The sequence below is a fragment of the Aythya marila genome (genome assembly GCF_965140915.1).
Source record: "Aythya marila genome assembly, chromosome: 9".
Classification (NCBI taxonomy): Eukaryota; Metazoa; Chordata; class Aves; order Anseriformes; family Anatidae; genus Aythya; species Aythya marila.
Window position 1 is genome coordinate 10,185,818 of NC_139050.1, and position 25,676 is coordinate 10,211,493.

The 25,676-nt window shown below is 44.3% G+C and overlaps 2 protein-coding genes across 5 annotated transcripts in view; one reads left to right on the top strand and one right to left on the bottom strand.

Moving 5' to 3' along the window:
* Nucleotides 1-206: 206 nt before the first annotated feature.
* MSL2 (MSL complex subunit 2) lies at nucleotides 207-17,095 on the top strand. Its single transcript, XM_082767392.1, has 2 exons — nucleotides 207-964; nucleotides 13,009-17,095. The coding sequence occupies exons 1-2, from the start codon at nucleotides 823-825 to the stop codon at nucleotides 14,604-14,606; spliced, it is 1,740 nt and encodes a 579-aa protein (XP_082623518.1). The 5' UTR covers nucleotides 207-822; the 3' UTR covers nucleotides 14,607-17,095.
* Nucleotides 17,096-19,079: 1,984 nt separating this feature from the next.
* PPP2R3A (protein phosphatase 2 regulatory subunit B''alpha) overlaps nucleotides 19,080-25,676 on the bottom strand; it is a 50,359-nt gene continuing 43,762 nt past the window's right edge. For 3 of the 4 annotated variants that reach the window (XM_082766944.1, XM_082766945.1, XM_082766946.1), the window contains one exon: nucleotides 19,083-23,327. In XM_082766944.1, coding sequence (XP_082623070.1) covers nucleotides 23,258-23,327 — 70 coding nt within the window. In that variant the 3' untranslated portion in view covers nucleotides 19,083-23,257. Of the gene's footprint in view, nucleotides 23,328-25,676 lie in introns of all 4 variants that reach the window. The other variant, XM_082766947.1, reaches the window with a different exon arrangement.

Below are 25,676 nucleotides of genomic sequence, written 5' to 3' on the forward strand. Positions count from 1 at the left end.
CACGGCTGCCCGGGGCCCGCGGGGCGCCCCCAGAGGCGCGGCGTGCCCGGGGCGGGGCGGCGGCGCTGAGGGGACGGCGCTGAGGCGGCGGGGCCCCGCTAGAGGGCGCTGCCCCCCCCCCACCCGCGGGAGGCGGGAGGCGGAGGGGGGGGGCCGCGGCCCCGGCCCCGGCGGCGGCGCATGCGCGGCGGCGGCGCTGGGCGGCCGCGGCGATGGCCCCGCAGTGACGGTTGGCGCTGGGTAACGGTCGCCGTCGCCATCGCGGCGCGGATCGGGCGGCGGACCCTGCCCCGCCGGCGGCGCCCGCCCCGCGGCCGCGCAGCCAGGAGCGCCGGCCCGGCCCCGCGGAGGAGGCCGCGGTGATGCGGCCGCGCTGAGGCCCGGGTGCATCCGCCTCCCTCCCTCCCCCCCCACCCCCCCTCACCTCAGCGGGCGGCCCGGCCCCGCCGCCGCCGCCCCGCGCTGCCCCCGCCGCCCCCGGGGACGCGTCGGCCGGGCTCGGAGCGCAGCGGGGCGGAGCGCAGCGGCAGCGGCAGCGGCAGGGCCCGGCCCGCCATGGCCCGCGGCCTGGAGTAGCGCCGCCGCCGCCGCCGCCCCTCGGAGCGCCGCGGCCGCCCGGCAGCCAGGCCCCGGCGGGGCCGGAGGAGCAGCGGGGCCGGGCCCCGCGCCGCGCTGCCCCCCCCGCCCCCCCCGCCGCCGCCGCGCGGCTCCGGGCGGCCCCGGCCCAAGGTGACACCCGGGCTGCCCCCGGCCCGGCCCCGGCCCCGGCCCCGGCCCGCGCCCTCGTCTCGGCCCGGAGCCGGCGGCGCGCGAGCGGCGGCGATGAACCCGGTGAACGCCACTGCTCTCTACGTTTCCGCGAGCCGCCTGGTGCTCAACTACGACCCCGGGGACCCGCAGTCCTTCTCCGAGATTAACAAGCTCCTGCCCTACTTCAGGCAGTCCCTCTCCTGCTGCGTTTGCGGTGAGGAACCCTTCTTTGTTCCCGGCGCGGCGGGGCCCCGGGGCTCGGCGCGGCCCTCGGGCGGGCTGCCCGCACCGCCACCGGGGAGCCCCGGGGAGGAGGGGGGCGGTGGGGGCGGCTCCGGGCGGCGCCTTCCCCGGCACCCCCCTGCCCCCAGGCGAGCAGGGGGCGTGCGGCTGGGATCGGGGGGTGGTCGGGGGGGGGGGGCGGGGGGTTGTGGTGCCGAGGAGGGGGCCGGGAGCAGGTGTGGGCCGAGCCCGGGGGGGGTGGAGGGAAGGAACACAAACACACGCCCCCAAAAACGTAAAGAACACAAAGTAATGCAGGTGGAGGGCCAGGAATGTCAAGCGCACAAAAGAAATCCGAAGGCTGTTAGTGCGCCGAGCAGATAATTAGCCCGTGACAACAACCGCCGCGGCGAGCACGCAGGCCGGCAGCCTCCCGCCGTTTCCCCGCTGCGTTTTTCCCCCCGAAAAAAAAAAAATAATAATAATAATAAAAAATAAAAAGCGATCTGCGGCTGGTGGGCAGAGAGGCAGGCAGCCGGAACCTCGGCGCTGCCTCCTCCTGCGCCCTGAGCTGGGGGCACGTGGCCGTGCGGGGCAGGAGGCTCGGGGTGCGCTGTCAGCCCCCGCCGCCAGCTCGCCCCGCAGGCAGCTGCGGGAGGGCGGCCGAGCTGTCAGAGCCCTGGCTTTGTGCGTCCTGTTGTTCTCCGCTGATCCCAAGCCCCGGCCCTGCGTGTGTTTTTGTTGTCTTCCCAGGCGGGACTCGTGGCCTTCCCGCTGGCGGGTGTTTTTTCTTTACTAGCGTGTGTGGTCCCGGCAAGGCTTAATCGAATTAGTGGCGTTCGCGAAGTTAAATGTTGTATTTATTTACAAGATCGGGACTTCAACTGTTGAGGCTGCTAAACAAGTCTCGGAGGCTTCCTATCCTGTAGCGGTAGCTCCTCCCACTTAGAGTCTTAGAAAATAGAGATCAGTTTGTACTGGGAAAGAGGGAGCCTGTTCCCAGGATCACGGCATCGTCATTTCCTGATATAATTTGTCTAAGTTTTTTTTTTTTTTTTTTTTCCTCGCATAACCACTGTCAGTATTAATGCAACTCGGCTCTTTATCTTTCACGTATTACCTTGGGCCCTGTTACTTCCAACGTTTAACTGTGTTTCCTTCCATAAATCATTGTTGCTTTTGCTCACTCATTAGTTTCTGCCTAAAAATATACTAATATTTCTGTGGTGGTTTTTTTTTTTTTTTTTTATTATTATTTTATTAAGATACTTATGTAGAGACTGTGTGTCTGATGTGTCCATAGGGACTCACTACTGTACTGCCGGACCTCTCCACTCTGAGCCCAGTCCTCTGAAATGCATTCTTTGTTCTCCTTGCCTTGACTTCTTTCCTTCTTGGCCTTTTGCAGTCTTATTTTTGCACTCTGTGCTATTGAAATTGTCTATCTATAATTTGTCCCTGCCCAAATTCCTGAGCTACTTTTCCCCTCTTCAGTTTTCTTGCGTGGCTTTTCTGTCACTTTCAGTTTGAGGGGGCAGCCTGTGCTCGTTTAGGTTTTCTTCTATGGGCTCGTGCATCTGTGGATACTCAGACCTACAAACTACTTCTTGATGGTTCTGCTTCATCTTTTATTCAAATTTTAGGGTTGCTGCTTTGGCTTTTTTTTTTTTTTTTTTTTTTTTTCCCCTACTGTGTCTGACTTTCAGATAACTGTAGCTGCTATTTGTTTCAAATGTTTTGTCTATAAGTGATTCCCCAAGATTATCTCTCAGCGTCTGGACCTCTGTGGCCCAGTAGCATACAGAGGCCTCAGCAAGTTCCTGGTTCTTTATGAGGCTGGGTGCTATGCACCCAGACCCTAAAATAAAGTTTCTGTCCTGCAGAGTTAGTGAAGTGCTGTTCTTGAACCTGCAGGCAGTTAGTCATGGGAGAGCGCTTCTGTCCGATACAGAACTGCCCGTGCTGGTGTCAACCAGCAGTCGTAAATCTTTGGCTCAGACTGGTAAAGGCAAATTGACATTCTTGTTTGCTTTTTGTGTTCCTTTTCTCTCTCTTCTGTCATGGGTGAATGTTGGTGCCTCTTCTCTCTTCAGCCCTCTGACCTTGCTGCGGTATTTCCAAAACGTTTTTTTTTTTTTTTTTTCTTGTACACATGGGGGCTAAGAGCTGCTACGCTTCCTGGCTATGTGAGGTCATTTAAAGCCCATCTTCTGCCTTCCTTCCAGCCATCAGGACCTTTTTAATTTTAGACAGCACTTAGACAGATAAAGGTTGAAGTAGTGAGGCAAAGATCACTTTGTGAGATGTCATTGATCACAGGAGCGGGTGCTTTGACCATGCAAAACCTAACAGTCTGTTTTGAACACACGTAAAGCTTTTCCGACATTTGCTCTTTTTGCCCATCTGTAGTCCGTAAACCGTGAGATCCAAATGCTGGGGTGCGGGTTTGAGTACATGGGACATTGCGTGTCTGGTGCTTTTCTTGCTCAGAACTTGGTGAAATGAGGTCTTGACTGTAAAGGTCTAAAAATCATGCTTTGTTGGAGAAATGCTGCCTGAATTATCAGTGATGCATAACCCCCTGCACTTTGCAGAGTTGCGTTTGTTCAAGTCCCGTGCAGGACTTCTAGCACTTCCCTTGGGATTTCACTCCCCAATTTAGCGCTCCTCATGTCATCAGCTGCAGTATTTAATCTCTCAGAATGCACCCCACTATGCTCTGTTATTCTGTAGGTATTAATTCTGCAGTCAAGACTGTCCGTTTAATTTTACAGAAGTGTTTTTAGAGGTGACAGCTACATAAATCAGCTGACAGTATTGTGCTTTCACTATTTTCTCAATGCACTAGACATAAACCAGCTGATTTTCTTCTGAGCTGATAGATTTTTAAACCAGCTCTCGCAGCAGGGGTGGCAGAAGTGTTTGGACCCACGTAATTATGAAGTTCTAATTAAAGTTATGATTTTAGACTCAAATTGGCACGCCCAAACTTACATCAGCAGAAAGCTGTAACGTAAATACAGCCTGGCGTTGTGAATCAGTCAGCTAGATCTGTTCTGGGTGGATTTGAGGTCTCCTAACGGCTCCTACCTAACGGGCTGGAAAGGTGCAGTTCCCCCGATGGTACGGCAGCGTGTGTGCTTTTGGGATGTGAGTGTGGTCATGCGCTCGTTTTCTAGACAGCGCTGTAGGCAGTGTGTTGTCCTCACGGGATGCATAAGGTGACGTTTCCTAGAGATTTTTAAACTTAAAAATAACTCCTCTGAGCGTGCTTTAGAGAGAAGGTGTATGCCATCCGTGTTTTGAGGACGTGAAATCTGCATTTCAGCCTCTAGACTAAAGTGCTTGTTGTTAAACGGCGTGCTGATACCTCGTTTCATTTAAAAATAGCCTTGTAGGATTTATGCAACAAACTTTAATGTTTTAAAAACACTGCCTATTGGGATAAAAATCTTCTTAAGAGTGACTCGCTCTGTTTCGAATGCTGTGTAGGTTACTGCAAGTCACTCAGAATCTCAGTTGGCGCTGCCACATTAACACACTTTTTTTGCAATTCAGTTAAAATGTTTAAGTGACAGATTTTGCCAGTCAGATCAGCTGAGCTTTTTATCCTTGGAAGACTTCACCCTGGAACCTCTGACGGATATTTAAAAACGTTTGACAGATTGTCGCTGCCGATTTAGAATGCGGAAGCGCTGGAAAGGTTGCGGGGCTCCAGCGTAACGCCGCGTTGGGGCGGGCACCCAGAGGCTGCTGGGGCTGTGGAAATGCAGGATGAGAACCGAGCTCTTGTCCTAAGCATCCTGTAATCTAAGTAACGGGATGTGAGACAACATGTGGCTTCAAAGAGATTAAGGGGTGGGAAGGAACAAAGAAACAATGTGGTGGTGCTGACCGGTGCCCTACACGGCTCCGCTGGATGCTTTGAAATAGCTCCGGAGAGTTTTAGGTAGGGGGCTGAAGGCTCCGTGGTCAGGTAGCATCGTGGAAGCAACTGCCAGCATGGGAATGGCATGATTTAAATAAAAAGAAGTACTTTGTTGACTTGTTTTCTTTTCTTTGATGATCAGTATAGGGATGTTACTTCCAGGCTGCTCTTGTATAAATGTTTTAGCCTGGTTTTTGAAACTTTTACGCTGTAGATAGAAGTTGAGCCTTACAGAGTTGATTCAACTAGCTAGGTTTGAATTTTCTCCAGAGCTGGTGTTACATCAAGTCGTGTAAGCACCTGCATCTCTCTTCTACCCTGTCTGTGTTGGCAGCCTGGTGATGGTTCCTCCTCTTCTTCCTCGCCCCTTTTCCATTGCTTCGCCCTGCGCTGCTCCGCGGCGTGCCCTCCTCCAGACCCCCTGTCTGTCTGCAGCTCTCAGCAGCACCGCTGCGGATCCCAAGTAGCGCTTACGGCTTTGGGCTGTGCTTTGCCACTGGGAAGTTGTGAAGTAGCCTTTTTTAACAGCAGAGCAATTTCTTTAAACTTCCGTAATGAGCGTTTCTACCTAAGGGAAGAAGCTCCAGAAGCTCCAGAAGCCAGTGGAATGCAAGCGAGTTACGGGCCTGTGGTACTGAGGTATCACATACTGTGGTAGGGTTGCTGATGGTACTGAGGCAATTGGAGGCATGCAGCAGCTGTGCGACATCCTTTGGAGAAGGAAGGGTTCTTGTGTGACACCTAAATAGATATAAAACTTCTAGAAAATTCAATTTCTTGTCATGGAGATGGAAAAAAAAAAAAAAAAAAAAAAAAGGAAGGAACAAATTCCCACTGCTAAAAACCGTAATTATATGCATGATACTAGACTTTCTGTTTGGGTTTTGAGCCGTTCCTGAGTGAGTTAAGCCTGGATATCAGTGTTTTAAAGAGAAAAAGCATATTTAAGTTTTGTGATGGAAGAATGGAGGGTACGATTCTCATTCTTTGTCCGTTCTCCTTTTATTAGAGAGGGTGAAGGCTGATTTGTGCCAGATCAGTTGCCTTTTGTGTTTGAAAGTAATATGCGTTGGTGACTCTTTCTAGGTATTTTTTGTTGACATTTTCTTCTTTTTTTCCATTTTAACTGTCAAAAAATACTGTCCAGCTATCACATACATGTATGGGTGGCTTTTAAGTGTGTTATTTTCCCCATAAAAATTACATGCAATGGTTACCAAAACAATTCTGACTTTCTGAAGAATGTGCAAAATAACCAGAATCTCTGAAACGGCTATCACGGAGCATGAAATACAGGACAAAGTACCTATAAAATATCTTCTGTTGCAAGTATTCTTTTCCTTCTGCTTTCGGATATAACCAGCCTATGAAATTTCCACTCTCGTATCTCTGAATGCACCAATTTTTAGCCAATATCATGTTGGTTGATTTTTCTTCCTCTTTATCTCCTCAATTAAATTCACCGTTTCCCTTTCCTGTTTGAAACCCTGCACGTGACTCTTGGGAGAAGTGCTTTTTCAAGGTTGTCTGCTTTGTACTGCCTGAGTTTTGACAACACAAAGCTGTACCAGTTGAATTTCAGTGGGTTTCTTAAGGAAAGATACTCTAAAAATACTCCTGTCTTAAAACAAAATTGGAAGCATAGGAGGAAGAGAAGTTCTGTGGTTTCCACCCTGAGGGCTGGTTGGTGCCAGACTTGAAAAGGAGGTGGCAAAGCGAGGGTTACAGTATTGTCTTCTGACTTGATTGGTGTGTTTCTCATTGAGGCAATGGGAGATGGACTAGTTCTGATGGTCGCCTGAGGATATTGATTAAACGGATTACGTTTCAGAGTGTTTAAAGAAAAGTTAATATGTTGCCAACAGGCACCTTTGTTGGGACAACTTAATTGCCCAGGTCTATGGACTTAGGGAGTCCAAACACAGATTTCTTTGGTTTGTTTTCTTACTATGTTATGATTTACAGGTTAGTTTGAGTAAATACGGAGTAAGGAGGTGCTTGATATTAGGTTGGAATTCCGCATGAGGCCAAAAAAGATTCTTGACGTTTCCATGTAACTTGAGAAATAATGCACAGCACGTCGAGCACTGTACTTTCCAAGGAGTTAGAATTGTCCAGCTTTTACCACAGATTTTGCTTTGAAGTCCTTCAGTGATAACTTTGTGGATCTCCGTCTCCCGAGCCTTGTGATCATGGCCCAGTGCTCGCTCCTTCTCCAGTGGGCTTGAAGAGCAGTTGTCTTGAAGGTCGTGCAGTTCACCTTGATGGCCTAAGACGTTTTGTTTGGTGGGGGGAAAAAACAGTTTTCATTACTTCTTGTTTGCCTTGAGAATGTGATAATTAAGTAGGCCTACAAGGTTCAAAGCATGTTTTAACTCTTTTGAGTGCTTATAGTGTATGCAAGCATGCTAAAAGTGTCTTGTACCCCCAGTAGATGTGTCAACATTGCCATTTAAAGCCTCTTAAAATATAGCAGCCTTGACTTTTGGATGACATCGTTACAGCAAAACTTTGCCACCGTGGCCATCGCAGTCATTGCAAGTTAGGTGTTGAAAGCCTGCTTAGGTTAGGTGTCCTTCTTTGTTTCATCCCTTCCTTGCAGCTGGGAATCCCCCGTGCTCGTCAGGCAGAGTGAAAGCAGTAGATGGCTGTGGCTGTTGAGCTTTCCACTTGCTTGCTGTGTACTATAAAGTGCGGGTCACTTCTAGTGATGTGAATGCAACTGAGGATTAAAGATTTTGTTTTGGCAGACCAATACTTGAGATTAACCCCAGTGCTACATTCATTTATACTCGTAACAAAATTTGACTTCGTAATTTTGTCCCAGTTGGCTTCATCAAAATAGGATTTAACAGGTTACAGCAGTCTTAAAACTTGAAGTCTTTAAAAATGCAGTATGTAATGTTACAGTAGGATTTGCCAGGGGCGTTTCATGTGTGGGGCGTTTACCCCCTTTTCTAGGGCACTGTGTTTCTGCCTTTGTTCAAGGTAGATGAGAATGAAGGGAGATGGCCTGTTTTGAATCAAGGTCCTCTTTTTTTTTTTTTTTTTTTTTTTTTGTGTATTTCGCCCATTTGGAGCACATTTGCTGGATACTACACCTAATAGTCATGTTGATTCCCAATTCTTCTCCTCCTTTGGTCCGTGAGATACAATTTGCAGATGCTTCCCTTCTTCCTGCAGCTGTGAAGTAATGCTCATTAAGGAACACAATAGGAAGTATTCCTTGTGGTCTAAATGACCTCCCTCCTGGCAGCAGCCTTTCCAGGACAGCTGTGGTATTTTGTAAATAATATATTAACAGTATTTTCTTTGTCTATGCTGCTTATGAAGTGTAAGTGCTCATATTCGAGTAGATGTTGGTGAACCTTTCAGAGAATAGGGTAGTTAAGATCTGATGTTGTTTAGGGAAATGTGAAGCCTCTTACTGGAGGCTTTGTAAGAACATGATTTTGCTTTTGGTGTATTAATATCCCCCTTGCAAAAGAGGGTGAGCAGAGATGAGGCGAAGTTTAGTAATACCAAGTTATCTAGGGTAGTAAAAATGAAGGTCTGCATTGAGTAAACGTGGCAGGATCTGATGAGGATGAATGACTGCACAGTAAAATGGCAAATTAAATTTAGCTCAGATAAATATAGAATGATAAACATGGAGAAAAATATTACAAACTTCTCAGAGCTCATTGGTTTTATATCTTACAGACTTAAATAAATTTGTGAATGTATAGAAAGTGGCACCATTGATGGCTACCAGCCAAAAGCAAGATCTTGGCTTCTGAATAGAAAACTCCGTGGAAGTGTCAGCTCAGTACTGGCTATCCATCGAAAGTAAAACAAGTGTTAAAAATCAGAAACTGAATAGAGAATGTAGCGGTGAACTTCACTGCGGCGCTGAATGAAGCTGTGTCTGCCAGAACCCCTCACTCTGGGAGGGAGAACGTGGGGAAATGCAGTACGTGGCTGGGAGACCCGCGGTGGTGTGGAGGGGAGGGGCAGGGACCGACTGCGGCCTCGTCCAGCACGCGACCCGGAGACTGCCGAGTGAAACCAGCCGGAGTAACGATTCAAAGCAAAAAGGTTATTCTCAGCACAGTGCCCAGGGAACTTCTTGTCAAAGCCTGTTGTGACTGATAACACGTTAAATAGCTTGGGAGGGGAGGCAAACCTCTGGGGAGAGTCTGAGGCTTACTGAGTACGTGGAAATGCCATCTCCTGTGAGGAGCATCTCAGCGAGTGATGGCCAAAGGCTGGGCAAGCACTTGGGGTTTGTTTCCTCCTTCCTACTCTGTGCCCACGGCATCTGCTTTGGGCCACCAGGGAGAGGGGATGTTGTGCTAGGTGGATCTTTGGTCTGACCAGTGGGGTCGTTCTTAGGAGTTTGAGGGTGGGCTGGATCATCTCCGAATCATTTCCGTTGTATTGTCTTGGTGAAGTTTATAGTCTTACCTGAGGGGCTTTGCTAATTTGCAGCAGCAATGAATGTTACGCCCAGGGAGCCTGTGGAGCCACAGGTTTGGAATATCCCAAAGCTTAGTACCTCCAGAGTCTTGGTAGTAGCTCAGGTGTTGGCTTTCTGGGACACTGCTGTTGACTTAACAGCATTCCCCAAATACTAAAACTAATGAAATCTAAATTTCTGGAAATTGCATCTCGTGGTCGTTTTTTTTTTTTTTTTAAGTTTAACAGTACTAAAACTGACCTGTGATAGGTGCCACAGAATCCATAAAGAAAGAAACTTTGCAGAATGAATATTCAATGAGATGTGAGCTCAAGCTGAAAATATTCCCATGGTTCAGGCATTCCCAATGTCTCTTCTGTGTAGGTTGCTGGCATTTACTGAGGGTAGAACTCACTGTGTTCTTTCCTCTGGGGAGCATGTAAAGTGTTTTGTTTTGTCTGTCCATCTGTCTTTCTCTTCTCAGCTTCTGGATTATTTTATTTTTCTTCCAGATTTTTGTATCCTCTTTTAGCTTTCATACCCATTCAGCAGTTTCAGCCAAATTTATTTTGGGATAAGTGTAATTTTTGGGGCTAAATGAAATGCACAGTTGGCAATGAGATTTAAAAAAAAAAATCTAATTAAAAGTCAAATTGTGACTGTAAATTGTTCATTTCGTCTCATCTGTAAGTATTTTAATACTTGGTAATCTGCCACACACTGATCATTGTAGCTCCAAGTAGCAAAACCAGGCTGAAGAGGACCAAGGCTGAAGACGACCAAGGCGCACACCCAGCTGCTTTGTTTCGCTGGGTGCTAATGCTGGAGGCCTTTTGGTGGTGGAAGTGCTGTGGATGCATGTGCACTTTTAGAATGGATTCTGCAGTCTCGGAGCATTAAATGAGAAGTGTTGCGGGCGTTTGCCTCTTGCTTTGGTCAGAGCAGAGTTTCTGCTGTGCCTGGTGGGAATACCCAAGATCCTGAAGGGCTAGACAGTCGTTGAACTCCTTCTGCCCAAGGACATGGCTTGTGAGACCAGCTGGTGTGATTTAAAGCTTTCTTTTGTTTCTTCCCCAATGGAAATTCCTGACTTTGCTCACAAACGCAAATCCTATCTGATGACCACCGTGGACATCTCTGCCTGCCTTGCTGTTTAAATAGTGTCATTGAAAGGGAACTTCAGCATTTTCATTGCAGGTTACATTGTGTGGCTTCAGGTTCTTCTTGGCTGTAAATCTTCACTGCTTAGCTCAAAGAGGGTTTTGCTGTTGTCTTTGTAGGGTCTTCTGGGGTCAGCGTTCCTCAGTCAGCTCTTCCTCATTAGATGAGCAAAGAAAAGTTAAATATCTAATCTTTGGTCATAAAATGCGTTTTTCCAGCCAAATATTGCTGTAATTGTGTGTTGAACCTTTCACTGTTCTGCAGCTTCTTCTATTTGCTGTTCCTCCTGTATCACTTTTAGGTAGCTGTGATCAAATCCTGCCCATTTCTGTACGGTCACTCTTCCACTTCCAGTGTAATGAGTTCTTACTTGTCATTCTGTTGATGTCCGTCACCTGGTAACTTTATAAAGAATCTATTTTCCCTCAATGTATTAAAAAAAAAACAAACAAAAAAAAAAAAAAACAATGATGCCTTAGGCACTGACCCGTTATCTGCTGCTCAAAACTCAGCTTAAATCAGGCCACTTCTGAAAGGTGGCTCGGACAGAGGAGGGCTGCTGCAAGTATCAAGGGATTTGGGCTTCAGAGGGAACAGGGGATAGATAGTCTCCATCATCTCATTCACAGAATTCAGGATTGTCGTGAAATGACTGTGCTAATGCAAGTTTCCTGTTACTTCAAACACACAGAAAGTTGAATTTTCAAAAATTTTCAGCAGTGAAGAGTAGGGAGGGCTTGGTTGGGAACGGGGTGGAACATTTGGGCAAAAGATACAGAGTGTAGGGGCAAGTTTTGTGTTTGGAGGCTACTGCAGCTAAGGATCAGAACAGCAGGTCTTGTTCTCCTGCCTGACGGACTGGATTCTAGACTAAGCTAATACAACACAGAAAAGTTGTTTTTTCTTATGTAGTTCATAAGTTGGTGCACTCAGCTAGATTCAGCAAATTGTATCCCTCTGAAGGGCTATCACAAGAATCCAGAAGGGAAGGTTCACATGATTAAAATTTCCTTGGAAGCGGCTGATGAGAGAAAATACCTTTGATTAGGACTTTTTATCTCAGTCTGTTTTACTATATGCACTTTGCTTTCTCTTCCCAAATTGCAGAATTTTATTCATTTATTCCTAACAGCATGTTTGTACTGGGGTGGGAAATCTGGGAGAGGATTCACTGATTGCTGTAGCTCATCCAGCAAAGGCTCCTCACGGGGAGACAGTCCTGATCAAAGCTGAAAATCTGCTGCTGGAAAGAAGGGGAAGAAGCCCGCTTCTGTAGCTGGCTATAGATACTCTGAAGTTTACTTAGAAGTTAGAATGTCTTTCTGGCCTAGAGTTGGCTAAAAATAACAAAGCAATACTGTTGTTTTATGGATGTAGTTACTAGCTGGATTATTTCTATGCAGAATTTCAACTTTTATCCTTATGTGTTACAGGGCTGGTTCTTAACATAAGCAAAAACATCCTTCCAGACCTAGTTTCAGAGATCTGGAGATCTGACAGGTTTTCAGCACTAGGTGTCTAACGCCTGTGCTGTCAGGTGACTTGAGTCCATTAGCAACTGTTTTTTTTTATTTTTTTTTTCTTAGCAGTAAGATCTCAGAGAACATCTCTTGTGATTTCCTCACCCCTGCACAGGACACGCGAGCTGTTGTTGACACTTGAAGTATTTAAGCATCATGGCTGTGACTACTACAATCTTAGGTGTTATTTCACTGTTACGTGTCTGTGCCTTGGGAAACGGGGAGCCACCGCTCCCTAGGACTTGTTAATAGTCGCCCTGTGCCAAAACAGAAAGTGCAACAAAAGCTAGCTATTAAGGAGCAATAAATATATTTATATTCATTTTTATTGAAATACAGTATTAGGTGTTTTATTTGGTGTTTGTAAGAATTCGTGGGGGGCATTTAACTGTTCTTGTTGCTCACAAAGCTGAAATCTTTGTGCTTTATTCATGGCGTTGACTGTCACAAAGCTATGCTCTATTTTTAGTCCCGGCCAAATGAAAAGTAAAACAAAGTCTCTGCTGTGTGTTCTTTCCTTTTGGGGTTGGTATTTCATCATTTTTACATTCCTTTTAGGGTTTCCCTTTGCTCAGTTTCCATTTGTTTTCACTAATTTCATTAAAATCTCTGCAGTAGCTCTTCATGGGGGTTTGTTGTTGCACTTTTGGAAAATTCATAGAAATCTTGTGTGTTTTGTAACTTTCAATGGAAGAAACTGCTGAAGGGAATGAAGGGGCTGGTACTGTTTTAGCTAAGAGGGTTTCTAAAGGCTGCAGCAGCATGACAAATTATGGTGGGATGTTCCTCTGTGTTTTTTTTCTAATGTTTTAAAATCAGATATGGCAGCTGTGAGAATTTTTAGACTATTGTTTGGATGGTATGTTTTCTTGTGACTTGCTCAACTTTTTCAGGCATTTTTTTTTGGTTTATGTTACAAGGAATTCATCCTATGTTATCCTGGAAATGTGGCTTGAGTTCATTGTAGTCTTTCTTTTTTTTTCCCTTAGGAAATTTGCTACAAGACCCTATTGCTCCCACAAACTCCACATGTCAGCATTATGTCTGCAAACCTTGTAAAGGCAAGAAGATGATGATGAAACCATCATGTAGCTGGTGCAAGGACTACGAACAGTTTGAGGAGAATAAGCAGCTAAGCATTTTAGTGAACTGCTATAAGAAACTCTGTGAATACATAACGCAAACTCCACTGGCACGAGATATTATCCAAGCAGTTGATTGTTCTGCAGATCTTTTGGCTTTGCTCAAAGATGGATCACCACTCCACGAAGAGACGGAAAAATCTTCCGATACAGCCTTGGCTTTGTGTTTGACACATTCCCCAGTACCTTCAACCTCAGAACTTACAAACGATCCTCCAGCTAGTTTTACGTCAGTACCTGAAAGCACACACAACGCTGATGTTAGAGGTTCTGTTATCAACGGGTTGCCCAATTGTAATGGGCTTTCAGTGGATAAACTTGGAGTGAATATCCCTTCTCCTGAACACACGAACACGATTGATGTGTGCAGTACTGGAGAGTATATAAAAAATGAAGATATCTCTAGCAGCCTGCAGCCTGTGTGTGATACCGTTTCTACTAGTGACTTGTGTACGACAGGCATTGACATCTGCAGCTTCAGCGAAGACATAAAACCAGGTGGATCGCTTCTCCTTAGTGTTGAGGAAGTTCTACGGAGCTTAGAGACCGTTTCAAATACCGAAGTCTGTGGTTCTAATTTGCAGCCCAGCTTGGAGACAAACATGACTAATGGCCCTTTCCTGCAACTTTCTCCCCCACCCCTTAGCCATAACATTTTCATGTCCTCAGATGCTTCTCCTCATGGAATCTCGTGTACAGCAGCAACGCCTAAGGTGGTTAAGTTAAACAGAAAGCGGTCTCGGTCGGAAAGCGACAGTGAAAAGGTTCAACCTCTGCCCATTTCCAGCATCATCTGTGGCCCAACGTTGGGAGCGTCGGCTCCTGTAACAGTGAAACAGGAAAACAAAATGTCTTTGCAGCCTATTGCAACTGTACCTAACGGAGGCACTACTCCCAAAATCAGTAAAACTGTGCTCCTGTCTAACAAAAGCATGAAAAAGAATTTAGAACATGCCCCTAAGAAATCTCACCCAAAAGCCAAACCGGGAGTGCTGAAAACAAAAGACAAAGCAAAGGAGAAAGTTCCTAGCAGTAACGTTATGCCAGGAAGCCCAACAAAAACTGTGTATAAAAAGCCACAAGAAAAGAAGGGGTGTAAATGTGGTCGTGCCACCCAAAATCCAAGTGTTCTTACATGCCGTGGCCAACGCTGCCCTTGCTACTCTAACCGCAAAGCCTGCCTTGACTGCATATGCCGTGGTTGCCAAAACTCCTATATGGCTAATGGGGAGAAGAAGCTGGAGGCATTTGCAGTGCCAGAAAAGGCCTTGGAGCAGACTAGGCTTACTTTGGGCATTAATGTGACAAGCATTGCGGTGCGCAATGCCAGCACAAGCACCAGTGTAATCAATGTGACAGGGTCACCAGTAACGACATTTTTAGCTGCCAGTACACACGATGATAAAAGCTTGGATGAAGCTATAGACATGAGATATGACTGTTGAATCTTTCTTTCTTTTCCCTGCCATCAGTAGGGGAACTGCGACAGTTTTAAGGCAGCTATGGTTCTGTTTAACTTGCTGGAGCTCCTGCGTTTAGATCACTTGTATCAAGTGTTTTTCATTGCTATGTTATGTGTATTAGTGTCTGGGAAATAGTTGCAGATAATGGAGGAGTTACCCTAAAACTGTTTTCTAGTTCTTACAGCACCTCATAGTTTGAGATGAATTGCTGATGTAAATGATTTTATCACAAGATCTTTGGCAAGGAATATATTAACCTCATTGTACACGGTCATGCTTTGTGCTCAGTCAAAGCTTCCGCGTAAATGTAGCCAAGTGGTATCTAGTTAGTCCATTTCAACTGTGCTAGATTATGATGTAGAAAAGTAATTATCAATCAGTTACAGACACTACTGCTAGAAAATCACCTAGTGTTCCTGTAGGAAATGCAGCTTTAAGCTGGGGAAACCAGTCTGAAAAGGCCCTTGGGTAACTTTTGATTGTGAGAATTGGCAATGGAGCAGTTTAAAAATGAAAAGATTGGGAATATAGTGAGAAAGCTAATAGCCCCAAAAGAGTCAGTCTCCAAACAAGGGTCAGGAAGATCAGTTGCTTAGACGTGAAGGTTGAACTGCTGGCTCCAGTGTGCTGTCCCGTTAATACCAGAGTTTGCTTTTTCCTTGACAATTCCACAGGTTGTTTTCCTGATCCGTCATTGCCCCTGTGCCAGCTCCGTTTGTTTGACATGTTGTTATTTTGATTGGGGCGGGAAAATTGTTTATACACAAAGCTAGTTTTATTAGCACCATTCTCTTTTTTGTGGGTTACAGAGTAGAGAGGTTCTGTGGCTGTTCCCCCTGCCCCAGGCAATGTCTGCAATATACAGAGACTTCCAGCAATTACCACTGCTGATTTTTTTACCTTGTGGGTAGTGCTTTGCTGACAGGTATCTTTCAGCTGGGGCAGATGATTATTTTATCTAACAAATATCCAAAATATCTGACCTTAGAAATCAATCTGTATAATTCACCCAGAATCCATTTCGTTCTTCTGTGATGTATTGAAAGTTGCTTTCAAAGGGTGATGCTTTTTGACCTGGGCTGAAAGGCTTCAAATGGAAAAAATAACACAAAGTTGGCAAAGAGCTTATCTCAAAAAGCATTAAAAATGAAAGCACCTTTGTAGAAATGCAGCTTTATAAAAAAAAAAAAAAAAAAAGTTTTATTTCATCGTAATTCCTAAATTAGAGTAGAAGCATTTAGTCTTGCATTTAAGATTTCATTGGCAACCAAAAAAAAAAATCAGTTACTTTGTGAAAGCGGAAGTTTCTCCTCTTTGAATGATACAGCACAAATGGGCTGACTAGAACACAAAACATTACCTTCTAATTTAAAAGGCAATTCCTGTTTCAACAGCATGTTAAATAGTACGTGAATTTTTCAAGTTAGTTATAACTGCTTCCATCTTTCCTTTAATTCATCTAACGAAATCTGCAGCGCTTTCTGACCTAACGTTAGGTGTATTTTGATTTGGCACAAAGCATATACAATGATGGTTACTCACCTAAGAAATAAGCAAAAACCTTTGGACACAAATGACACCTCCTTTTGTTTTGTAGTGTACCATGGTGTCATTTTCTGTGAATGTGGTCAGATCTTTTTGTTGGTTTTGGTTTGTTTCTCCCCCCGTCTTTTTTGTGGGGTGGGTAGGGTGGGGGGTTAAAGCCATAGGAAGAAAAATGTGATGTACGTGTCCAGTCTGTACTTTTTTGTTTTTGTTTTGCAAGAAGAGTTGAAAAATATTTTTGATAATGAGTAAATGGTGGAAAATGCTTCTTAGTATTCTTGTCTTTATTTGCCAACCCAAGTACCTAAGATCTGTGTTTTTTAGCCCTCATGAGATTTAATGATGTCCTATTAAAATGTATTTAGTTAAACTTGTATGTGATTTTTGTGTTGACCCAAGAGGATCCTACCATTTTCTGACACGGTGGTTTGGTCGTGACCTACTGATGTAAATCTGTTTATTAGTCCGCTACGTGTAAGAGAAGTAGCCAACCCGGAGTGTGGTTTAAGGGGAGTGAGATGTGCAGCATGGGTTGCTCCTAAATGCTTTTGCAGAGCTGTTAAGTTTTGCTGGGATTGTTGATGGTACATTTACTAGGACTTGGATTACATTCTGTGCGTAGTACCTTCGCTCCACAAATGCGGGAGGACTTGGAATCTTCAATTGCTCACTGCTGCATTGAATATGGTACCAACATTTGGTGTTTTAGGTCAAGTGTGTTTGGAACCGTTGACAGGGGAGCCCTGATCGTTACTGTAAAAGTGCAAATGGTAGATTCAGGTTGTTTCTAAAAACATTTCCTTTTATGCTGCCACGTTCTTGAAATGTATATTAAAATTCTAATTGATTTAATAAATGTTAGTTTTCTAATTCTATTTTGCAACTGCTAAGGGCATCAGTGTGGCATATGTTGAACTTATTGTCTAAATACTACTTAGTCTGTTGATGACTAATTCTGTAATTGTTTAAATTAGGGCTTGTTTGGTTTGCTTTTTCTTTTAAACCTCCTGGCTAGTAGTTGTTGAATAAGCTGACTGATGGAAAGGATCATAATGTTTCTGAAAAGAATTGCAGTGGTTCTAGTTTAAGAAGCTTTAGTTTCCATTTTACAGGGACCTTACAGCGTGGTGTTTGGGGACCTTCCCACCGTTGCTCATTGTCAAAAGGAGTTAAGTGAAAACTCCGTCCAGCATAACCCACGGCAAGGCCTCGCTCCCTGTTGGCCATATGTGGAGAAGCACTGGGGAATCACTGACAGAGAGCAGTTGCAGTGATAATTTTAGCTCTAGCTTAGCCTGTCTGGCCTGGGCTGCGGGATTTCCCCTGTTGCTGCCGACCTGGCGTTCCTGCTGTGGTGCTGTTGATGAGGGGAACTTTTCTCAGCGCTGGCACAGAGGAGGCTCCTCGGGGGTTTCTTTTCATATAGGAAGGGTGTGATACTTCAGCCTTCTTCCCCGTCCGCCTCAGGAAGTGATAACTTCCAAACTTTAATCAAATTCTGTTGTTCGTAGAGCTGGATTGGAAGGAAAAAGCAGCAAATGCCTTGCTATGGCAGTCTTCCTGCCTGGAAATGTCTTGAAGAGATGGAAAGAACAGAGCTTCCTCTGGAAGGGGCAAACTTTTGATCATTTTTGATGTGTACCAGTACAAAGCTAGCCTAGTGCTTCTGGTCATCTCAATCCGAACATATGGAGGACACTCTTTCAAGAAAGAGAAAACATTTAAACTTTCATTTTAAATAGAAAGGCTCTTTCCATGTATCATGCATCACTGAAATCACTGGGTTGGAATTAAAGGCTGGAGGGAGGAGGGGAAGGGAAGTGAAACGGAAAACAAACGCTTGGTTTGTGTTGACTTGGCTGCTCCATAGCAGATCATTCGTGCAGGTGATGTTCTCTCACCTGTCCACCCCTAACATACGGTACCTGGGAACAGTGGGGTCGCTGCAGGCTCTTCTGTTACTGTTGAAGTCCCTGCAGAAGTTCTTGTGCACACTCACAAATTTGAAAACACTCCCACAAACGGAGGAGGCAGGTAACAGATGCTGTCTTCTGCAGCTGCTTCAATTTGTGTCATCGTGGAGTTCCTGTGTATGTAAGACAGAAAAGGAACGAAGGTGACCTCCCCCCTCCCCCTCCCCCCCCCCCAAGTACCATCAAATTTTGAATTGTCAGAAAAGAACCTTGTAGAGATGCAATGTACCAGCAGTCTGAAATAAAACCTGAAAACCCTGCTTTCAAAGGCAAGTACTTCTTGCACAGCAAGAAGCTTGGGGTTCAGTGAAACTAATGGACTTTGAAGAAAAAGATCATACAGATGTGGCACATGAATCTTGCAAAGAATTCTGGTATGATCCAGACTAAAACCATCTCTTTACTGCATGTAAGCACACACCCCAGCCATTTTTTATGTATTACTTTTTATACAATCATATTTACAGTAAAATCTCAAATTGCTAACAGTAACTTTCCTGAGGAGTGAAACAACAAAAAAGAACAGCTTTGTATACGTTAGAATATCTTCAGATGTATGCAGCATAGCTGATGAAATTCACTCTGAAAGCTGTAATACTTCTTATAGTACTGATCATGTTGCAAGCACATCTTCTTTGTCCGGTCTTAACTATTTCATTTTTAGAATTGAATTGCATTTGGTATTTTCAAGAAAACCAGAGGTCCCTACTGAAAAGTGTGCAATACACAGATATCCACGGGAAGAACGCTGAGCTGTCAGTCGCATGGATGAAGTCATAAGATAACACAGCGATTCTGCTTGAGCATTTGCATATAAAGAAATCATTTTTGTTTTGTTTTGTTTTTTCCTTCTTTCCATGCCACTTGCCAAGGATCCAGGAGACGTCTGTTTTAAGGAGAGATTAAAATGAGGGACTTCAGAATTTTGGTAAGTCTGCACAGGGATGGTGCTCCACGTTGAGGAAGATGTGAGGAAGCTAAGTGCTAGGATGGCTTCTTTTCCACAGTACTTTATAGAAGAAAGCCTAGCCTTTTGGTTTTGGTAGGCTTGCTGGATGGTGTGAGCTCAGTAGCAATAGGGAAGACAATTTTGGGACAGCAGCTGGAGATTAAGTGAAAAAAAAGACTATGCCACTACCATGAGACAGGTTTTACTTCTTCAACTCAGAAGTCCTTTATTTGCCAAAAAGAAAAAGAAATTACAAAGTAAAAATACAAAGATAAAACCATGCCAGCACAAAACGTCTCCAAACTACTTTTACAAAGTATGAGAACCTTTATTATTTAAATATTCAGTTTCTAAAACCATCACCCATATACCATCAAAAGATTAAAAGGGTAAGCATCGTTTACATGTTTTTATTACAGCAGCTCACGCTCTTCACTGAGGTTCATTTTTAATTGCATAGACCTAGGTTACTGTGATTTCGAAGTGCCATACTCCAGAAGTACACACCGTTACAATGACACTTCAGTGACCTCTTTTTTTTTCTTTTGGTCTTTCAGACATGTTTCAGAAACTAAGCACAGTACCTCGGTTGGAGTATTTCAAGTCAGTTTTCTTAAATTCTTAGCTCACGAAAGCAGGAAGGTTTTCTGCCATGTTTTCTGTAAACCTGAGACTGACTGGAATTTCTTTTTGCTGTCCGTGTCTGTTTTGCAACACTGCCGCTTGGTGGCAGACCAGCAGAAGGGGAACTACGCCACTGCCTGGGCTTTGCGGACAAAAGCTGTAGTGAAGGAATTACTACTGATATTTAAAAAAAAAAAAAAAAGAAAAAAAAAGTCAAGCTAGTACCATTTGAGCAGTAATGCATGTGGTTGTATCAAACCACATCTCCTGTCTTAGTACTGCGGGGAGAGAGTGTTTGTGAATATAAAAACAATAAGTGAGGTTTTCTATAAGGACACAGGGCGTATTTTTGCTAGATAAAATCAGATTAGAGGGAACAAATATAGACATATTCTTTTATCATGCAAAACTGAATTTTACTCATTTTTCTGACTATTTATAAGGAAAAAGGAATCCAGCTCATAGTAGATTTCTGAGATAGACTTCCAATGAAAAATGCACGATCTGTCTTTAAAGTATGCAACATCTGAAGTGGCACTGAGGAGGTGAAGTCAAAATCAGGTGGGTTCCTACAAGCTTTCTGTGCTATAATTCTTACATTGCTTTATTTTAGAGAGCTTTGTAGCCTCTGAAACTGGTGTGTGTTGCAGTTGAACAGACTGGTGTCTGTATTGGCAAACATCCTGCTCTTTTTATGTTCTGACTATCCTAGAAAGAGAAACTCTGAAAGTGTGACAGGAGTTCCCAAATGTACTATGCTTAGATGCTGCAACTTTAGAAACCTTCCATCCAGAGAAGCTACAAGCAGGGGGAAGTTGCAAGTCGGATGTAGAATATATGTCATTTATTAATTGATCTGTGGTTGTTGAGTTATGATTATTTGTACATGTATTTGCCCAGGTACGTGAGAAAGGGTGGAATTCTACTCCAGAAGGAAATACTACAAATTACTGCATATTTTGCTTTGAGATCATAGTGGTGGTTTCTGTAACTTGTCTTTGTATGTGATGCAGAACATTTGCTGTAAGGTTGTTTGTTTGTTTTAATTTATTATTATTATTCCTTCGATTAGCTTTGATGTGTTGCCCTGCTAGAAAAACATGAATTGGGTTTGAATCACTCTACTTTGTCAGAGAAGCGGTTGAAGTAAGAGGAAGGTTCAAATTCAGCCCAGAATGGGTTATGTTCTTGTTCTGTTGAGTAATCTTTGTCTTTGGAAAGATTGAAAATTTCATCAAGCTATGAGTTATGGGCTACTAAACCCAGATACTGAAGAAAAGAGTTGCAATGGTTGCCTTGGTTCTTTCAGGTGAAAAGTGGACAGGGCTGATTACGCTTGGCAGTTGTGCAACTTCCATCCTATATACATTTCTGCAGCCATTCTTAGTTTTTTTCTGCATTTGGGTCTTTGTGGAGTCTTTCCCAGTAAAGCTTTTCCTCTCTGGGTTATGGCAATGATGGAGACGTAACTCAAACGTCCTGATGTTGAGCAGAGCTGCTCTTGTGTTCTTGTTGCATTCAAAGAGGCAGTTAAGGGGCTTACCCATTATGGGGCTTGGTCAGAGTGGTGTCTCTCCTCTCACACCCCCTTAAATCTTCTACTGCAGAATGCAAGATACCTCAAAGTGCCTTTGTTAAGAACCTGGGCATCCAGAGTTTCCCAAATATATTAAAAAAAATATATGCATCCCAGGATCCTGGATTTTTCCATATATGCATCTAGGTAAAATAGCAGCTTTGTTTGTGGAAAAGAGAACAGGTCTTAAGCCCAGCCTAACTAAAAACTCTCTTTTGGATTTCGATCTTGATGAGCGAGTAACCTCAACAAGGTAGTATGTCCCACCTAGGCACCGGGAGGCAGGCATGCCACTTCAAAGGCTCCTGGAAAAGTTGAAGCTGCATTGTAGTGAATTGTAGTGATCAGCCAATTACTTACTTGATTATTAATAACACTTAAGAGGTATCATCTAGGGATTAATGTACCATTGTGCTAGCATTTTTATGTGCAAACTGTGCTGGGCTACTTGTGTCTGCATGTATACACAAGTTGCCCATTAACTGACTGGGTTCTACCTTTAGCGCAGACGTAGAGCTGCCCGCTCGGAGATCTGATACTGGCAGTTGTCTCTCTGGTATTCTGGCAGCAATTCACGCAGGGATGTCCCGAAGAGTCACGATTTGATATTCATTCGGTGAGGCAACAGGAAATGCGGTGTGCACATACCAACCAAGCATTACATGCTTGGGCACAGTTACGATAGTTGAAATCAAGTATGACAGGTGAAACCTCTGCCAAACGGGAGAAGGTGAGTCCCAAATCTATTCCTTTATCATTTATGGCAGCCAGAAGTGAGGGCTGATACAGTTACAGCGAAGACTGTTACAGTCACCTCTGTGCTGAATCACAAATAGCTACTAGTGGGAAAGGAGGGACAGCTCCAGCAGCAGATCATGTGCTGTTACTGGAGACACCAGCTGGAATTCCACAGGGAGTCAGTTTAGTTTTGTCCTTGCAGCAAAAATTCATCAGTTACACCGTTTCATCTCCAAAACTAGGTCTATTTCATGGGTGGGAAAAAAAGTCAGCAATATTTAGGGATTGTTTCTTTTACAAGATAAAGAATGCCTCTGTTAACAGAAATTTACCACACTATGTTAGGGCTGATGGTTTTTCTTCATGATCTCAGCTTAGTCTCTTGCAGAAGGCTACAGATTAGCAAGATTACAAGAGATAGGAAGAGCACAAGAAGGAAACAGAATTGATGCACACAAAACACAGCAGTTTCAGCACACCAGCTGGATGTCTCTTGTAAATATGGTACAAAGTAATTTTATGGAGACAAAACACTAGCCTGATTCATAGGGAAGATCCTCACACGCACAGGAGAATGTGTGTTGTAAATTCTCAGATAAACATTATATCATACAGTACTTTAACTAACTGTCCACAGACTGATGAGTAAAATTTGTTCAGCATCATCTATGAAAGCTTTAAATAGCAAAAAGGGACCCCACTCTTTCCCTCTGCAGGCACAGTGCCTTGGTTTCCAGTACACTAGCAAAAATAAGGACTTCATTATGACTTGCATTTCAAAGATTTCTAGATGTACCTTTAAGTTAATTTGGCAGTTCATGTCATGGGTATTAAGTCACAAAGAGACAGGACTGAACTGACTGAGAGATGACCACTGTAGATGTTGCATGCAGTTCTTAGTTTATCGTTAGATGCTGGCATTTATTGCACATCTGGGGACATTTATATGGAAAGATATAAAGGAAACAAGGTGCAATCACCATTTTTAATGAGCGTGCACAATAACACATTGTAGAAAGCCTTTTTATAGAAATTATGTCATTTCAGTTATACAAGAAGAGAAAAAGGGTTCTCAAGTTACAGTGTACAAAATAAAGCACATTGCGCCAATGATGGACTTAAGAAAAACCCCTAAGTGTCCCTAAGTGTCTCGGGGCTGACTACTATCCAGTTTGACAGATATTGATTACACGTTCTCCATTTCTCTTTGCTGAGAGATCTGAGATAACTAGTTTGACTTGTCTCCAGTTTCAGAGGGAGATAAGACTTCATCTGTCTCATAGTCTTCTTCAAATGATCTGCAAAGATAAAAGGTGGGTCTTTAAAAGCTGTATTTTGGTGAGAGCATTTTTCAGGTAAGTTATTTCAGTGGCCACTAAACCATTTGGCTACAATACAGTAACATGCAGGATGTTAATCTCAAGGAGGATTTTTATAAGGCATTGAAAACAGTGTGGCAGTAATCAGTATTCTGACAGCTGACATGACTTTGTGCTCCCATCCATCCTCATTCCTAGGTTCTGAAACAACTTTTCACTGGTGTTTAGCATCTTAAAATTTGAATACAGTTTTAGTAACAGTTGTCAGTATCTTGCAGTAGCCTTAATAGTTCAGTGTAGGAATAGAGTTGCTCAGCCACAGATTCAGGTCCTAAAGGAGATTTGGCTTGCTCAGACTTGCTCAAAAACCCCTGGTTTCCAAAGCATCTTTTGGCTTAGAAGACACTTTGCCATTTGCAGAAAAACAACGGTGGCCACACTGTCATATTCCTCTCTCACTTGGTTTGAAGTTTAATATCCAGGTCTTAGTGCTCATGGCTTAGGGAGGCTTGCCTGCAAGTTCTCATCTCCACCTGGTTGCATATTCGGGCTAGTCAGGTTCTATGCTCTGCAGCAGAGGATGGTGCTTTGGGGCTTTCCTCCCCTTCCTGTTGGTGAGAAATGACGTTTACCAATTTTTTTTCCCCAGCCTCAGCACATCACAGGTTATTCTCTGAACTCCCAAGAAACTCAAAGTCTTCCTTCAGTTCTGGAGGCCGTGCTTGTTACACAGGCAATGGTGCAGCGTGTCTTCCAAGGGCGAGTGCAGCAATAAACGGCGATGAACTCTGATATCCGTGTCGGCAGCGCCAAGAAAGAACTGCCTGCCACTTCTTGTGGCGTTCTTCCCTCTGCTGACCTCTGCACAGGCAGAAGTCCTCAGGAGCCACTTCTGCCTGCCAGGCTGTGCCTCCTGCCATGGGGAGGGTTCTGTGTACGTGGCACCTGGTGAGTGTCCACTGCTGCCAGGCAGGCCGTGGCTTGAGCTGTGAGAAAGCATTTCTGCTCTGAGAGCCTCTGTGGTCGGGTTCAACTAGTGCTTCTGCCTTCAAACAACATGCACGTGCATTCGCCAGGAAGCAGGCTCGCTTCATCAAAACCTGTACGCAGATGTTTAAACCAGGAAACGTGGCTGAGAAGTGTTCAGATCACCTTAAGCTTCCAGTGAAACAGCATGCTCCAAGGGGTAGTTCCGAGCAAAAAGACATCTTGTCTTCTTTTTGGTGATTGTATTGTGCTTGTGTTTTCCAACAGGTATTTAATTTACCATAGCAGTGCTTAGAAATTTCTGAATCTGCCACTCGGAATCAGAAATAAACACCACAAGATCCTCCTACCTTACAACACCAGGTGGACAGCGTCTGACCAGCTATCAACAGAGTCACAGCATCCGTGAAGTCACGCTGAGTATCCACTATGTCTTGGTGAGATTCCTCTTCCACAAGCAGCGCTCCTCTCATGGGCAAGTCTGCAGGCACCCAGACACTGGTTTTAGGAACCTTCCATCCAGTGAAGCTATGGGCAGGGTTAAGTCTGAAATGTGATGCAGACTGCCCCAATAATTCATTTGTGACTGCTGAATGATGGTTATTTTCATGTGTATTAGGAAGACAAATAATGGATTTCAGATTCTGTCAGCTAACATAGCCAAAAAATCTTCTGCTCCCTCTAAGAGCTCATAAATCCTCTTGGTTTTGTCCCCACTCTGTTTCTGTCATCCTCAAAGGACAGCAGAAATGATGATTGTGCAAAAACCCAATGCCTCTTTCTAGCAAACTTGTTTGGGCATCCAGCTCTGTTTTTCTTTTTCCCGTCCTTTTTTCCTGTGTGCTCTGTTGCTATGTTCCACAAATGAGATCTAATCCTGCTGCCATGACTACAGAGCTTTTCAGGGGCTCTTAAAAGCAAGCAGCAAGGTTGCTGACATGCTCTTTACAGGAAGAGACGGAGCTGTTTCAGACAGACTTCAAAAATGAGACGTCACCTGCCAATTCAGTTTTTGGTGAGTTTGGTGATCTGTGGTCCTGCAAAGCTTTTATGGCAGACTCCTATTTCTTTTCTGTGCTAAGCATACAGGTGTTGCAGAATGGCTGCAGGGAATATAACAATTTTATCTTCCATCCTGTGTTACCTCATCTTTCATTGTGAAGGCCACAAAAAGGCAAGGCAGCTCAAAGCAGCTCGTTGTTGTTTGGATGCACATCACAGGGAGAAAGGGAAACACAGCTCTCAGCAGCTTAGCAAATTTCTGTGGCTAATTACTAGATGCTACTGTTATCCAAGACGTTTCCAGTGTGGGAAGTTTTGAAAATTATGCAATTGTCTCAG